This window comes from Chaetura pelagica, unplaced genomic scaffold, assembly GCF_000747805.2.
Source record: "Chaetura pelagica isolate M959 unplaced genomic scaffold, ChaPel_1.0 scaffold511, whole genome shotgun sequence".
NCBI lineage: Eukaryota > Metazoa > Chordata > Aves > Apodiformes > Apodidae > Chaetura > Chaetura pelagica.
Window position 1 is genome coordinate 44,872 of NW_009952161.1, and position 16,116 is coordinate 60,987.

General features: G+C 48.6%; 2 protein-coding genes across 2 annotated transcripts in view; one reads left to right on the top strand and one right to left on the bottom strand.

The window, feature by feature from the left end:
- The window catches only part of XPO5 (exportin 5), a 29,313-nt gene extending 19,709 nt beyond the window's left edge, over window positions 1-9,604 (top strand). The window contains exons 21-32 of the mRNA XM_010007253.1: window positions 1,966-2,066; window positions 3,581-3,677; window positions 4,192-4,328; window positions 4,958-5,055; window positions 5,561-5,607; window positions 5,810-5,904; window positions 6,743-6,805; window positions 7,315-7,397; window positions 8,093-8,200; window positions 8,358-8,495; window positions 8,647-8,811; window positions 9,339-9,604. Coding sequence (XP_010005555.1) covers window positions 1,966-2,066; window positions 3,581-3,677; window positions 4,192-4,328; window positions 4,958-5,055; window positions 5,561-5,607; window positions 5,810-5,904; window positions 6,743-6,805; window positions 7,315-7,397; window positions 8,093-8,200; window positions 8,358-8,495; window positions 8,647-8,811; window positions 9,339-9,479 — 1,273 coding nt within the window. The 3' untranslated portion in view covers window positions 9,480-9,604. The remainder of the gene's footprint in view (window positions 1-1,965; window positions 2,067-3,580; window positions 3,678-4,191; window positions 4,329-4,957; window positions 5,056-5,560; window positions 5,608-5,809; window positions 5,905-6,742; window positions 6,806-7,314; window positions 7,398-8,092; window positions 8,201-8,357; window positions 8,496-8,646; window positions 8,812-9,338) is intronic.
- A 3,813-nt stretch (window positions 9,605-13,417) lies between these two features.
- POLR1C (polymerase (RNA) I polypeptide C, 30kDa) lies at window positions 13,418-15,713 on the bottom strand. The gene is made up of 6 exons (XM_010007241.1): window positions 15,576-15,713; window positions 15,337-15,456; window positions 14,987-15,139; window positions 14,687-14,836; window positions 14,037-14,153; window positions 13,418-13,735 (listed from the first exon to the last, which is right to left on the bottom strand). Exons 1-6 carry the CDS (start codon window positions 15,697-15,699, stop codon window positions 13,617-13,619), a joined length of 783 nt encoding a protein of 260 aa, XP_010005543.1. The 5' UTR covers window positions 15,700-15,713; the 3' UTR covers window positions 13,418-13,616.
- Window positions 15,714-16,116: the final 403 nt, after the last annotated feature.

Below are 16,116 nucleotides of genomic sequence, written 5' to 3' on the forward strand. Positions count from 1 at the left end.
CTTTCCAGCAGAGCTGTGACCATCACTGAAAATACAGTCCTCCAAGTCCTGCCATATCCTTTCCTTGACTTTTCTAAAGTGTAAATGTCTCTTGAATTTTGTTTTTCCATGTTCTCCTGTGTGTGGGATGCCCAGGAGTGCTGCTTACTGCTGAGAGTCGTGGCTGGGACATGCCAAGGGGCTACATCTTCATCATGTATGAGGACTGTTGGATGCTTTTTTAACTTCCACGGGGAGCTGCTGATTAGTCTTTCTCTCTCTGTCACCACTGGAACCTTGCTAAAATATTAAGGGAGATCAGCCTGTGAGTGAACATCTGTCCTCCCAAGTGTCAGACTTGAGAAAAGGCTTCAGGAACTCTGAAACAACTAAGGACTGTGACTGAAGCTTCAGGATACGACTGTCTGACCCATCCTGCTGGGCTTAGAGCAGTGAGATTTCAAGGTTCACCCCTCCAATTCCACAGTCATCCCACTGCCCTTCTGCCCAGCATGAGGCAAAGCCAAGTTTGGCGTGGAGCATTCAGGAGACATACAAGAGGAGATGATTCTAGTAGCTATGTTTCAGGGTAGCCTCAAGCAGAAATGTAGTGTTTACAGTCAGTTGAACAGCATTATCCAAAGCTTTGTGGAGGCTGGACTTCTCCCCAGCCCCTCTTGGGAAAGTAAAACCAGCTTGTACCCCATTTGAGGCCAGTTGCATGGTGTTAAATCCAGCCCAGAATGAGAGTATGAGTCATTAAGAAGTCATTTGTATAGTTCTTTCTTATGAAACTTACATACTTGCCTTCCTCACGTGCAGTGAGCAGGGAAGTATTTAACGCTTGCAGAGAGAAATGGGATAGGTGCTGTTCCAGAGCTAACTCAGGCTCTCTGCAAACTCAGGCAGATGTCACTGCACCAGTGTTGCCAGGATTGTGAACAGACACCTTAAAAAAACAAACAAACAAACAAAAACCAAAAAACCCAAACCATTAAGACATGAGCGAAAGCTGAGACTCTGGAGAACATACTGAGGTCTGTCCGTGCTCCCTTCCCTCAGCCATTCCCATGTACCCCCCTGCTTTGGGAAACAATGCTCTAGGGGGAGATACTGAGTTGCCCTTGATCACCTCTAGCAGCAGGTACAATGGCATTGCAGTTTTGGAGGAGGCTGCAGGATTTGTGCTGTGTGCAGCTGGCGACACCCAGAGTGGAGGTCTGAGGTCTCAAAGGAGAGAGGTAGGTGAGAGAGACACCCCCTGCCAAGTCCAGCTCTGAGTGTCAGTACCCTGGCTAAGAGGGGACCCATTTTGGCCTGGATGGCAAGAACCAGTCACCCATGGCTGAATTGGTGTTCCTCATGGAGAGCAGACCATGGCCACCTCCTGATGATGCCATTGTTCCCAGCTGGATGTGTTGTCCGGTGGGCACATCTGCCACAAGTAACATCCGATCACACCGATGTTCTCCCTAGAGTCCCTCCAATGCCACCTGCCATTCTGGGGACTGTGACCCATCCCTGGGGAGCAGTGTGTGTATTTTGGAGCTGAAACAGCCCCTCCCTCTGCAGGGGCCTTAGGTGCAGAAGATCTTTGAAGGTTACAGAATCTGTGTCTTTGTCAGTTTTTAAACCACATTCTCTTATTCCTTTGGCCAAGCTAATAAGCTGTTGCCAGGATTGACTGGAGAATTGATGGGAGTTTTTACTGCCAGCACTTGCAAGGGGTGGGGTAAACCGAAACAAGTAGAAGGGGCAGCCAGGAGGTTCAGGACATGAGGTGGAGTCACTCCATGTCTCTGTCAGGTCAGCTTCCCTAATATTTTTGCAGGTGGGGAAGGGGGATCCCATGCACATGTGCTTGGTCTCACCTTCCTCATCATCTGCCTCAGAGGAGCTGTTCACAAGCTGAAGGAGAGGATCCCACTGTCAAGGGCAAAACGGGTTGACCCACACAAGTATAAACCAAGTGCTCTTCTGTTTCAGGACTCACAACAATCTCTACACGCCAGAGATGGTGGCTAGGCTGGGGGATACATTTGCAAAGGCCCTAGACATGCTGGAGGTGGAGAAGAATGCCATTCTAGGTAAGGAGATTCTTCATCTTCAGGAAGAACATGTAGACAGGTTCTCAGAGATATTTCAGGTAGTGGTCCATCAATAGCACTGGAAGTGCAGAGGGGCTGGACAGCCAGCTGCTTGATAGTGGTCACAGCTAAGCTATGATTTGAACCTGCTGAAATGAAGAAGTTAAATAAGTTACTGGTCTCAGACAAATTAGTTTCTGCCACGTTAAATGAAAGGTACCCTACGAAATTGTTTATCCCAGCTGGGTGGTTGTCTCTGCAACATGGCACTTGAGGCTGGATAGACTGGGGGTGCTGTAATTGTCTGCTTTTGAGCAGAAGTAGTGCTCAGCAGAATCCCTGGGTGCTGATGCAAGGACCTGTCTGGAAGGACAAGAGCCACGTCCCATAGTACGACCCAGTTACTGGTTTCCAGATGGTGTATTACAAAAAGGCTTTTGGAACCATCTTGAAACAGGCTTGAGCTTGTGAACACACAAGCCTTTCCAACCAAGCAGAAATGGGTGGCTTTGCAGATCAAGTGTGGGTGTGACTCTGGAAATTGGGGTTTAAGTTCAGGTTCTGACAGACAGTGGAATATTTTGGGGAAGTTGCTTTGTCTTTCTTATCTGCATTTCCTATTTGCAAAAAGAGAACACTTCTTTTACCTGTTTTCTGTGACCTATAAACTCGCTGTCAATGAACAACTGCACATGAAGCAGCAGGGCCTTGATCTTTGCTCTAAACTTTTTAATATCATAATTCAATAGTAGCTTGTGTCCTCACAGAGATTAATACAAACCTGAAGGAGCAGGCCACTAGAGGAGCTGCACAACTATCAGCTTTGCTTCTGACTGGGTCCTAGTAGCTCCAGTAAGTTTTGCTTTGGAGAAGTGAGAGGCCAATAACAACCTTAGTGGGAACACCTCTTCCCTGGATACAACCAATCAGCACTTGGCTGACCTGTGAAGAGAGGTTCTGCCCTAGGGTTGCTGCAGCTCTTCCCATTTGGCCACATGTTGATCTTGCCAAGCTCTTTCCTCACTGCTGTCAGGCTGGCTGGGGCCTACCCCTGCTCTGAAGATGCACTGTGCTCTCAGGATAGCTGAAGCTTACTCTTTTGAAGCAGCAGGGCCTTGATCTTTGCTCTAAACTTTTTAATATCATAATTCCATAGTAGCTTGTGTCCTCACAGAGATTAATACAAACCTGAAGGAGCAGGCCACTAGAGGAGCTGCACAACTATCAGCTTTGCTTCTGACTGGGTCCTAGTAGCTCCAGTAAGTTTTGCTTTGGAGAAGTGAGAGGCCAATAACAACCTTAGTGGGAACACCTCTTCCCTGGATACAACCAATCAGCACTTGGCTGACCTGTGAAGAGAGGTTCTGCCCTAGGGTTGCTGCAGCTCTTCCCATTTGGCCACATGTTGATCTTGCCAAGCTCTTTCCTCACTGCTGTCAGGCTGGCTGGGGCCTACCCCTGCTCTGAAGATGCACTGTGCTCTCAATATAGCTGAAGCTTCCTCTTTCCCACAGGTCTCCCACAGCCACTGCTGGAGCTGTATGATTCTCCTGTTTACAAAACAGTCTTAGAAAGGATGCAGGGCTTCTTTTGTACCCTCTATGACAACTGGTAAGAGCCCCAGATATCCCCCACACAATCCCGTGTTGCACAGCTGGAGCAGTAGGCTAGTTCTGCATGCTGACTTCTAGAGTTAGACTTTCTGTGTGAGCTGTAACATCCAAGTATGAGCTGCAGTGGTGGACTATATTCAGTGCTTGTAACCTACCACATAAACACGAAACACAGTTGCTGGAAAAAATACCTCAAAATATGGATCTGCTTTTCACTCTTCTGCAATTAGGTGGTTGGATTGGAGCACTTACCTGATATCATGACCTGGTTTCTCTCTCTAATTGTCTTAGGATACATCAGCACTTGAAAGTGCATTTTAGTGCTTAAATCATTGTCCCACTGCAGGTATTCCAGAAAAAAAGTGATCCCATGCTAAAAATCCTCTGTAGGGTTTGTTTAAGAAAGTGATAACTATCTAATCTCAAGATGATAGTATTTTGAAGCCTTTTCAGGGCAGAAGCATGGTATCTGTTACCTAGCAGTGCTGCAACTAATTTGTTTTTTGTTGAAGTTTCCATATCCTGGGAAATGCAGGCCCCTCCATGCAACAGGATTTCTACACCGTTGAGGGTCTCGCCACCCAGCTCCTCAGCTCAGCTTTCAGCAACCTCAACAACATTCCTGATTACAGACTGCGTCCCATGCTCCGTATCCTTCCATCCCTGTCTCAGGCCATCTAGGGAGGCTTTGAACATGTAAACTGAAAAACCTAGCGGCTTGCTACATTATTTTCAGTTTGGCCAAGCCGAAGAATGGTAACTGAGGAGGTAAACAAATGGGGATGCACCTGATGTGGATGAGGTGTGAGTCTAGGAGGGCATGAGCAGAAACAGCACAGTGCATGGGGGCAGAGAGAATAAATGCAAAGATCTGTGTGGTCCTGAAGGCACCCTGAGAGGTGGGTGGTGCCTTCTGGGTGGCAAGGGGGATTGAATAGTGTAGGAGCTTGGCAGTAGCGTGTCTGACAAGACTTCATGCTTGTGTGGGAGACCCTCTGGGGTTCCCAGCCCACTCTCCAGGGCTGGATTTTCAGTCCCACAGCTAGGAAGTGGGCGCTATGCATCCTCAGCTATCTCAGCCAGACTGTCAGGGGAAAGGGCTGAGCACTTTGTGCTCCTTCTGCATAGAGATGCCACTTGTTAATTCAGGGCTGTGAGAAGATGGGCTCCAAGGTGTCTATCACTTGGCCTAACAGTGGAATGGGGTCGTTTGGGTGCTGCAGTCTCCCTGGCAGCTGGCCATATGTGCTGGGTCTCTTCCTTAAATGGTCTCTGCAGGTGTGTTTGTGAAGCCCTTGGTACTCTCCTGCCCTTCAGAATACTATGAAACCCTTGTCTGCCCTATGCTGGGACCTCTCTTTACCTATCTGCACGTGGTAAGAAAACAGCTTGTTTGATGCCTGTTCCTTGGCAGTCCAGACTCCTTGTAGCAGCTGGCAGCATCCTATGAGAACCTCTCTCTCTCCAGAGCCAGCAGAGACAAGGGCAGAGCCTTGATTCTTAGTTATTTTTATGCTCTTGGGGCTGGGGTGCAGGGGTTGAGATCCGTTGAACCCCAGCTGTTGCACAGGACCTATTGCTGTGGATATCAGCTCCTCAACATCCGGCCCTTTGAAGTTTTGTGGGGCTTTTTTTTGCCTGTCCCCCCTCATTTTCCTGACAGCTCACTCGGATTCCTACAGCCAATACAGCCACAGCATCTTCAGCACATTTGGAAGCAGTTCTTGTCCTATTCAAAAGGGGACTTGGCATGAGAGCTGTGTTTAAAGCTCTTGTGCTTTTATCAGTAGCTGTCATGTGGGCCTCTGCATTGTGTCCTCTGCATTGTGTCCATCATGACTCCTTAGGAAGCTATTGAATCTTCCCTTTTGTCTTGAACAGAGGTTGTCTCAGAAATGGCAAGTGATCAACCAGCGAAGTATGCTCTGGTAAGCTTCCACCCTGTGATGTGAGTACTGACAGGGGGAAATGGGAAGTGGGAAGCTTTGCCCCTCTGTCTAGGGAACAAACTTGCCAGCAGAGCACTGGAAAACATGGTGTTTACCCTGATGGTGACTCACTCCCTGTGCTGGGGCAGAGGGGATACTGTAAGACATTGGCTCCCTTCACACTACAACCTGTTCTCCTTAGTGATGATGATGCTGTGGATGACAACCCCGAGTCTCAGGAGATGCTTGAGGAACAGCTGGTCAGGATGCTGACCCGAGAAGTCATGGATCTCATCAGTAAGTGAAATGAAGCTAGGTTACCTGGGATAATTGCCCTGGAGAGGCCAATAGCAATTTCCAACGTGCAGTAAATTTATAATAGCCAGTTGTATTTAACATAATCCATAGAAGCGAGGTGAGAGACAGTTAAGCCTGCCAACATCTTGGATAAAGCCTAGTAAGAGATCAATTAAAAAACTTTCAGAAGAGAGTTTTCTCTGATTTAGGGCTCCCATGTTTTTGGCACTGTCCTTGTAGGAGTACAGTCCTCCTTTGCAATCTGGGTTCTCCCTTTCTGTGCTCTGGACCCCAGTACCAGACATAGATTTGTGGACAACCTGAGTGGAGAGTTGTTTTGTTACTGGCAATTGCTGTGTCTCTAGCCAGACAAACGAGAAGCCTCTTCCCCCAGGCAATCTCCTTTGTCTTCCCTTTCTCCAACACTGTGCTTTTGCCAGCATAGCTTTGAGCACAGAGCTGAGAAAATTGACTCTGTCTAGAGATTACAGGTCCTTAGCCTTGTATCTCCTTTCTCAAAATGCCTTGTTGCTTTAAGATGCTGTTCTCAGGTTACAGGCTTCAAATGGTTTTGCATGTTCCTGGTTCTCAGTAGTTTGAAGCAGCCACTGTGCAGCAGGTTACACTATGGGAGGATGCTGTGAGGGCGGTGTTTCAGCCTTCCAGGTAGTGCACAACTTGGCTTTCAGATTGTTCAGGCGCTGTGTGAGAGCTGGGGGAGCCTGAAGCAGCTGTGAGCCCATTAGAGTCTGTATGATAATCTCTAGGATAATCTCTGTGTGTTCTGAAGGTAGCATCTTCCCTTTTCTGCTCTTCTGACCTGCAACTGTTTTTGCAGCTGTTTGCTGTGTTGCAAAGAAAGGTGTTGACCATAACACTACTGCTGCTGTAGATGGAGACGGTGAGTAAATTCCCACCTTTGCATTTCCTCCCTTTGGCATGTGCAAGCACTTTTCCCATTTCTTCATGCATTTCTTGAGGAGAGGCTGGCCTGTTGCTGGAAGTTCTGTGTGACAGGTGTAGGTTTGGTAAGAAGCATTCAGCTCTGTCATGCCTATTATGTCTTGGGGCCACAGAAAAAAACATATCTAGCCTAGGAGCAGATGTGCTGTGGGGTTCACAGGTATCATGTTGGAGCAGCTGATTCTTAAGGTACCAAGAAGTGAGCTGAGGAGAAGAGGGGGATGTGCATGATCTTTCCAAGAGCTGGAGATAGCAAGTGGGGTGCCCTTCCTGCCCTTCAAAGGCTGGGTGCTTGATGCTTGGAGACAGATGTTCTGGGAAGCTGTGCCAGCATACTGATTCTGTGTCCTGCCCCCTGCTTGCCAGCTTAGTTCTCACTGCCTCCCTGTGTCTCCCTCAGTCCTCAGGAGGCCATGTTCACAGTCCTGCCTTTTCTCTGCCCTGCAGATGATGAGGCAATGGCCACTGACGTGACTCCCCCTGCCAGCGCAGAGCTCACTGAGCTTGGCAAGTGTCTGATGAAGCAGGAGGTAAGAGCACCTGCTCTGCGTTCCACCTTCTTTTATCTGTACTCTTTGTCACTCTTGTTACAGAGATAGTGGCTGCTGGAGTATTCCCCAGTGTGAGAGCTTCTCTCCAGAACATATGTAGCTTTTTAAGAGCCTTGCTAATGGTTGCAGAAGCCACAAAGCAAAGGGTGGGGATGGGGTCCAGTGTAACATGCAGCTACAGAGTTTCAGCCTTCTGTGGGCAAGGCCCTGGGAATTGAGTCCCTGTGATGCTTTCTGGCTCTGCCTCCAGCCTGGTCTCCAGCCTTCATGAGGAAGGACTTTACCCAGCAGCTCTTTTTTTTCTGTAAAATCTGACAGAACCCAAAGTATTAACACAACCCACTGTGTAGAGTGTCTTCATTGCAATACCTCTGTACTCCTCCTCTCCCATGGGTGCCTCAGAAGCTTTTGCAGTGCCTTGAGAGTAGCAGCTGAGAGGAGTCCACTGGTGCTCCAGGACCTTTCCAGGGGAGATGAAGGGTGCAGGTTTGCTTGACACTGTTTCCTCATAGCTGTGATGGTGCACACTGGGTGCCTTTTAGCAGCAGCAGCATGGAGGATTCTCAGAAGATAGCTTCAAGGACCTCCTACAGAATCCCTTGACTGCTTTTTTTGGCTCCCTTCAGGCAGGAAATTGTTCCTCTGACTGGTTTCCCTCTCTGACTCCTTTTCAGGATGTTTGCACTGCGCTGCTGATCACTGCCTACACATCCCTCTCTTGGAAGGACACCTTGTCCTGCCAAAGAACCACAACGCAGCTTTGCTGGCCACTACTGAAACAGGTACCTCTGGGAGGAAGATGGATTAGTTCTGGCAGGGTGGGGAAAGAAAGTTCTGAATGTAGTGAGAAGTGTGGGTGCTTCACCCCTGGAAGATGCTGGCTGCTGCAGAAAGGCAGTTAGGTATCCTGTTCCCATGCTGACAGTGCCTCTTCCCCAGGTGCTTCCAGGAAACCTCCTGCCTGATGCCGTGTCCTGGTTTTTCACAAGTGTGCTGAAGGGCTTACAGATACATGGGCAGCACGATGGCTGCATGGCAGCTCTTGTCCACCTGGCTTTCCAGATCTACGAGGCCTTGGTGAGAAGCTCTGTTCATTGTCCCGATGCCAGCTTGGCTGCAGAGTGGTGGAAAACTAATCCCACTTGAGCAGGGGCAGAGGAGTTAATGGCCCTCCAAAGAGGGCAGGGCTGCTCATCTAGCAGAGCAGCGCTAACTGTACTTCTTGCAGCGCCCTCGCTACGCTGAGCTGAAGGCAGTGATGGAGCAGGTCCCAGACATCCAGAGAGACTCTCTGGAACAGTTTGATTCAAAGCTTCTCAATCCAACACTGCAGAAGGTGGCAGATAAGCGCCGGAAGGATCATTTCAAGCGCCTCATCGCAGGTTGCATTGGGGTAGGTGATATCCTGGAGGAAAGTGAACCTGTTTCATTTTATGCCTGTACCCTGCAGAAGTGATGGGACAGCCAGTTCACCTGCTTCTTGCCACCACCTCTCTCCCCAGCCAGGAGGCTGTTGCAGCATGTTCTGTGTTTGTTCTGCCTTTCTTCAACCTGGAGATAATAGTGGGGATGGCAGCAATGACTTCTCACTTAGAGGCAGGGGTTACCTTGCACAAGGGTGTACACCAGGGTGTTAAAATGTTTGAACAAAGCTGCTAGGTGGGTGCTGGGCTTTTGTGAGGATGGTGGTCTTGGAATCTGGTGCACTGAGTTAAAAGCTGAGGAGCTGGTGCACTAGTGGTTACTCCAGTGCCCTGGCACTTGAGAAGGACTAGGTCTGATATTCCCCAGAATGCAAGCACAGAGTCTGGGCCTTAGGATTGCTCAGAAACTGGGGTCTCCTTCTGATCTGCAATCAGGCTGCCCATGAGTTGAGTGGCAGTAATGACTGATGCCTGTTTGTCTGTCTGTCCTCTGCAGAAATCCCTTGGGGAGCAGTTCCGCAAGGAGGTTCATATCAGGAACCTCCCATCTCTCTTCAAAAAGGTGAAGCCATTATTGGAAACCGATGTGCTAGAAAATGAGGATGGAGAGGGCCTCACAGCATTCTTTGAGCCCTGAGCGTGGGATGCTGCAACCATCTCCTCCCCTACCTAATATTTTGTCCCTCCTCATAGTAAGCACATTAGATTCTCCTTGTCATCATCTCCACAAGTGTTCATCTGAATAAAGCCCCTTGCAGGTCCTGTCCTACTCCCCTCTCTACACTGGGGTGGGGCCTGCAGTGGCATTTGAACAAGTCTATTAAGCTTTCCCTGATTCCTTCCCCTCCGTTGGATGAGCATCTTTAGACCTCTGCTTCTCTGCAAGGTGGGAGCGAAGCCCATAGACTCCAGTAGATAAAGCCTGGTCATCCTTGGGTCACTCTTGCTCTACTTCTTTATCCCTTGGGGTTTATGATTAATGCAAAAAGCAGAGCAGCACGCCATGTGAAAAGGGGCTACCCTCTTCTTCCTCTGGGTGCTAGTAAGCCAGGCTTCATAGGCAGCACATCAGACACTCCTGCCATGCCTATCAGCATTTGTCCCTTGCAGACTGGTGTTCTGGTGAAGCCGTTTCCCTCCAGGGTATGCTGAGCCTTGGGCAGAGCGCTGTGTGCCCGGAAGCCTCGCAGTGCTCTAGGATCTCCTCAAGATCAGGCTTTCTAAGGTGCAGCTGCTCTCAAGAAGGAGGCAGACACTGGCATACATTATACATATGTCCATGATCATGCAACTTGTTCTACCTGGAGCCAAATGAAAGGCTTTTATTTACTTTGTGCCAGCCTTTCTTGGACATCTCTCAGGGGGAGCTGGACAGATTTTGTTAATTATTATGTTTTCTTTTTACCATTCCCTGTAGTACATGGCCAGTGCAGGGTACACAAAATTTGGACCAATATCTGAAGCACTGCAAACCAAAAGGGATCTCACCCTGCTGCTGTGGAGGTGACCATGTTTTTACCCAGTCTGTGGGGCAGGAGGAGTGGGGTTAATACTGCAGTTTATGGGGGGGAGCCAGGTCAAAAACTGGGTTTTAGATAAGGTGAGACTGTTGTCAAACCACTCCAGTCTGCAAAGCTGGTTCTTACAAGCCAAATGGTTCGCTCAATCTATCCTAGTGTTAGCATAGGAGCTGGGAGGGTCTGTCCAGAGCTAGCTGGCAGTTTTGCCATCCAGGAGACAGAACAAGTAATAAACTGTGGCAGGCAGAGAAGATGGTGTCTTCACGGGGTAGGCTGGGAAGAGAAGCTAAAGGGATCTCACCCTGCTGCTGTGGAGGTGACCATGTTTTTACCCAGTCTGTGGGGCAGGAGGAGTGGGGTTAATACTGCAGTTTATGGGGGGGAGCCAGGTCAAAAACTGGGTTTTAGATAAGGTGAGACTGTTGTCAAACCACTCCAGTCTGCAAAGCTGGTTCTTACAAGCCAAAAATGTTGCTCAATCTATCCTAGTGTTAGCATAGGAGCTGGGAGGGTCTGTCCAGAGCTAGCTGGCAGTTTTGCCATCCAGGAGACAGAACAAGTAATAAACTGTGGCAGGCAGAGAAGATGGTGTCTTCACGGGGATAGACTGGACAGAGAAGCTGGGGTTGGGAAGTGCAGGAGCACAGACAGGAAGAGCAGGCTTAGGGAATCCACTCACCCTCCTGCCACTGCTGTTCCACCAGCATCCTCCACTTTCTTCCTGGCCTCAAACTTTTTTAACCTCCAAGCTAACACAGCTCCTGGCTCTTGCTAAGGCTGGGTGTATTTATTGTGTTGTGATATTTTTAACATTCTGTGACTTCATGCTAGACACAAGGGGGTTTTTTTAAATGGTTTTTAGAGCCTTTTTTGTAGGAATGTTTAAATCTAAGTTGTCTCTAAACTGGTTGTTACACCTCTGAATGTCAGTAAAGCTATTCCAGTTTCATACATATGGTGTCATGGTTTCACTTTTATTTTTCAACGAGTTTCAGTAAGAGCTGAGGCCTCTGCTCTTCCCACACCACCTTCCTAAGGATTGTTCAGCACTTCTTTTTCCAGCTACCAAAAAGGGAGCACCTTTGCTGGTAGTCAACATACGTTATGAGGGAAGGGATGAACCATTCCAGACTACATGATTAGAAGAAAATGGCATTTTTAAACATATCAATTACAACTCATTTATAGTAATTCCACAAGAGCCACTAAGTCCCAGTTTACAGCTTGAAGGGTATATGTTGCCACAGTGAAACCCCTTGGCATGGCTATTCAGGGTATGTCCCACAAGCAGGAAGGAAAACTTGAAGTAATGGCACAGAAAGGTGCATCTGCTACTAAAGTAGCCTCTCAGCCCAGCCCGAGCTGTGGCTAAGAGAAGCAGTGTCTTGTGATTGTACTGTAGCTTAGCCATAACTCTCTCAGCTGACCTTTCAAGTAACAAAGGAAAGTGAGGGAGCTATCACCTTTGTGCTGTCCTCTCACCCGATGAAGATTGTGAAAGGTCTCACAACTAGAGCAGAAGCCCTCAAGGAGGTGGGCCTGAGCAACATCGATCCAGCCCCAGCTGTAAACCAGCTCAGCGTGGAAGCTGCTTTAGCTTGTTTAAACTAAAAGGATCCAGCTAGAATTTACTCTTTTTCAAATGAGATTAACACCTAAAATGGTGATAAGGAGCTAGCCACAGTTGAGATGGAAAGGAACTTTTCCATACTTAGACTGGCACTGGGACTGCAGTCTGTGTTGCTACTGAAAGATGATGAGGTGCAAGAGCCAGCACGCGCAGCTATGAAACACAGCTCCCATAACACCAATGTGGAAGCAGCCAGTTCCTCCAGCAACCAATTACCAGCTGTCTTAAAAAAATCTGGAAGGAGGGCATAGGTCTGCAACACAGTCCAGGGACAGGTTGGGATTGTAGCCAGGATGCCAAACATGCCACATCCCTAGCCACCTTAACACCTATAAAGGTGATTACAGGATAAGTAACTATATCCCAATTACACAGGTAGAAAAAAAGTATTATTTCCTACACTAAATTATAGCATTGTAGTGAGGACTGACTGAAACGAGTGGGACATACCAGTACTCCCAGCCATTCTCTGAAGTTCCAGTTCCTTCATCAGCTTGGCAAGAGGGACTTTCACAAGCCCAGAACTACATGGTGCTGACTTAACAGTAGTGGTGACCACTGAGACTAACTTGCAAGTTCTCCCAGGCTTCCCTGGGTGAAGACAGGCCCTTGACTGTCACTTGCACTTCACCATGCACTTCTGCTTCAAAGTCAGCCCAAAGTCACTGAAAGGGAGAACAGAGTAGTCAAATCTACCTTGAGATACTTTAGGGACAGTCAGTCCTTACAGAGCATGTTTTCAAAGCCCACCTTTGCACAGAGAATCCCAGTACTGTATCACAGAATCTGAACAGTTTGGGCTGGAAGGGACTTTCAAAGACCATCTTGCCTAAACACCCCTGCCATGGGAAGGGTCCTCTTCCATTAGATCTGGTTGCACAAAGCCCCATCCAACCTGACCTTCAACACGTCCGGTGATGGGGCATCCAAAACTTCTCTGGGCAACCTCTTCCAGCATCTTGGCACCATCCTCATTGTAAGAAATGGCTTATGTCCAATCTAAGTCTAGCCTCTTTCAGTTTAAAACCATTTGCCCTTGTCCTGCCACTACAGTCCCTGGTAGAAAGTCTTTCACCATGCTCCATTTGTATATTGAAAGGCTGCAATAAGGTCTCCCCGGAGGCTTCTCCAAGCTGACCAACTCCAACTCTCGCTCTTTCTTCACGGGGGAAGTGTCCCAACCTTTTGACAGTACAGCCTTTTATCTATCACATTAACTACCCCAGACCTGGTTTGAGACATCTGCAAAACTGACTTGTTAAATCTCACTGACCCACTGCAAGGTGCTTTACTACACTGCCATCACAGTCCTCTACAAATACCGCATGCAATCTAAAATAAATGCTATTACTCATCTTTAGACCTGCTGCCACTTTCTTCTCTGTGTATTATGGTCTCACAACTATGAACAGCACAGAGACAGCTGTAAAGAAAAGCCTTTATTTTAGTGCATCTCCTCACTGAGGCTTACGACCAACAGAGAACAAATTCATAGAGATAGTCCTAGGACTCCTAACACGACCATCTCAAACCTCTTGCTTATGGAAGAGGAATCACCCCTGCAGGCAGATGCAGGAATCCCAGAACAGCAGTGCAGGGTTACAGGTTCCCTGCTACAGCCTGGTCACTCCATAGGCACAGAGTCCAGCTCATTCAGGAAGCGCTGACACTTTCCCATCAGGATCTTGATGGCTTCACTGACCAGCACATCTGGAGGCAAGATACCCGTCGACTCCACTGAAACTGCACAGAGACACAAGTCAGCACAGCCCCTAGGCAGCTTCAGCCTACACCTGGCTCCAGCATTTCTGTCTCATCTTCCATTACACCACACTTCTGACAAGCCAGATCTTCACAGCCAGAAGAGAAGAGGTTACATTTGCCAGCAGGAAGCACAGATCCATTAAATCCCAAAGCAACACCAAACCACAATCTCAGTAGTTACCCGCTGGAATATGAATGTACGAATGTTGATGGTGTGGAGCAGAAGAGGGGGGCAGAGACCCAGCAGGGCTCTGCGTTCTGTGGAAAATGGGGCACTTACAGATGTAGTGGTTTCGCACTCTTGCCAGGCGCACAAGGTTTTTCAGACCCTCGTGACGGAAAACCTCTCTGCTGAACGTGTCCAACCGGGCATTGGCTACTCTTGCAACCTTTTTTCCTAAAGGGGAAGAGATGCGATGAGCGCCTGCAGCAGGTGGGTGCCTTTTGGCCACAAGAGGTCCTTACCCCTCAAACACGCACTCCCCCATCAACAAAGGCAGCAAAGCCACCCATACAAAGAATTAGAACATCCCCAACTTGAAACTGTAAATCTGACAGAACTGGCCTTCTTGAACAGTTCCAACCCAAACACCAAGCTTGTATGTACCGCTGGGCAGGACACAAGGGATCTTCCTCAGGCTCAGCTGCTGGAAAGAGCAAGCTCACAACCTAGTCTCGCAGACAACAGAACAGTACTGCTCTGCAGACAGGCACCCTTAGCATTTCAGGGAGATCCAGTTCAACACCCAACACATCTGCATGTGACAGGCACTAATCCATAAAACCAGGCTCGGAATAGCATGAATAACTGCTGATTGACTAGACAACATCACAACATTGTTTTGTCTTCACAAGGTTTTGCTCTATTTCCAATTGGTCTCTGCTGAGGCTTATAAGGAATAAGGCCCTTTAGAGCAGGAAAAAAAGTACCCTTGATGTTCTGGATCTCAATGACTCCAGGGGAAAAGCACTTCTGCAACACCTCAGCTGCCTCATCCTCAATAGGCTGCAGGAGGGTAATGTCAGGAAGCAGTCGATAACTTGCTGTGGCCACAGGAGAAAATTTGGCGTGATCTTTTCCTGCACGAAAAGTTACATCAAGGATAAAGGCAGGCAGCAGAGTAAGAGTGCAAGGATGCCAGGGCCTAAAGTTGCAGGGAGAAAGGCAGTTCTCCACCCTTCCTCTTCACCCAGCTGCGCCCTAGCCCAAGCACAGGACACACGACTCACCTATGCCCTTGACACAGTGCATGAGCACATCGATTTCCTGGCCAGGCCGCAGCAGTGCAATGAGGATGTCGTCGTGAACGGGTCGGAAGTCAGCATCTGGGAAGAGGTCTGTCTGATTCCCCAGGGGCACCCACGTCATGTGCTTACTGTACACTGCGAAGAGAAGCCAGAAGCATCAGCCAGCTGCTGTCTCACAACAGGTTGCTGACCTGGATAGGACTGGAGGTGACAAAAAGTAAGTGAAGCAGAATGAGGGAAGCTGCTCTCTCTGCTCACGGGGCTGAGAGAACATACCAAATCCTGTCTCCCAAGATCAAAAAAACAGCACTTATTTTTAGGATGGAACTCACCTTTGTGATTGAAATACAGTTCATTAGGATCAGATGATTCCTTGGCTGCCTGGGGGTTTCGGCTGCATTTTATTTTCAGCTGGAACTGCAGAGTATCAATTTCTGTGCCTTCTTCATCTCCTGGGAAGGGGTGAACAGCATGAGTCTCTATGGAATCACACTTCTGCTGAATGTATGTGATTCTGATGTACTACTTTGGGAGAAACCTTCAGTCTTCCCATTTGATCCAAGACTCTCACCTTGGTTTCTGTATTCAAAGAGCCGAGGGTCAGCTCGGATAGGGATAAGTCCCAAGCGATGAGCCAGGATTTCATCCTGCACAATGGACGTGTTGTTGTACACGAAGACCTTCTCTACAGCCATTGTTGGCACCTCAGGGAGACAAGAGATCAAATGAACATGACAGTTGAACTATATGCCTAGGATCTGTAGCTAATGTCCCTTTTCTCCCACAAATAACTGCCCTGCAGACTCTTTTCTGTGCTACTTCTGCCAAACCGGCCTATACACCCTTACACCCAATACACCCTTACACCCAATACACCCCGTTCCTGTTTGGGGTTTTTCTCCTTCCAAAACAAGCGGCCAGAGAAGCGACGGGCAGGCTGATCTACAGACCCTACCGACAGCCCCCTAAAGAGCAACGAGCACTACAGGTCATGCTGCTGAGGCCCCAACCCTCTCTGGGCTCCTGACCCCTCCGAGCACAGAGCTGTCCGGCCGGCACAGCTCGGGCCGCTCTCCCCGCTCCCCATCACGCACGTCCCCCGCCCCCGGACC

What these genes read in the sequence shown, in the direction of transcription:
- POLR1C (XM_010007241.1), bottom strand. Translation starts at nt 15,699, where the DNA reads ATGGCTGTAGAGAAGGTCTTCGTGTACAACAACACGTCCATTGTGCAG. An exon ending in GCACTGTGTCAAGGGCATAG is followed by an intron (nt 14,837 to 14,986) that starts GTGAGTCGTGTG and finishes CTTTTCGTGCAG; the next exon opens with GAAAAGATCACGCCAAATTT. An exon ending in TGAGATCCAGAACATCAAGG is followed by an intron (nt 14,154 to 14,686) that starts GTACTTTTTTTC and finishes CTTCCCCTTTAG; the next exon opens with GAAAAAAGGTTGCAAGAGTA.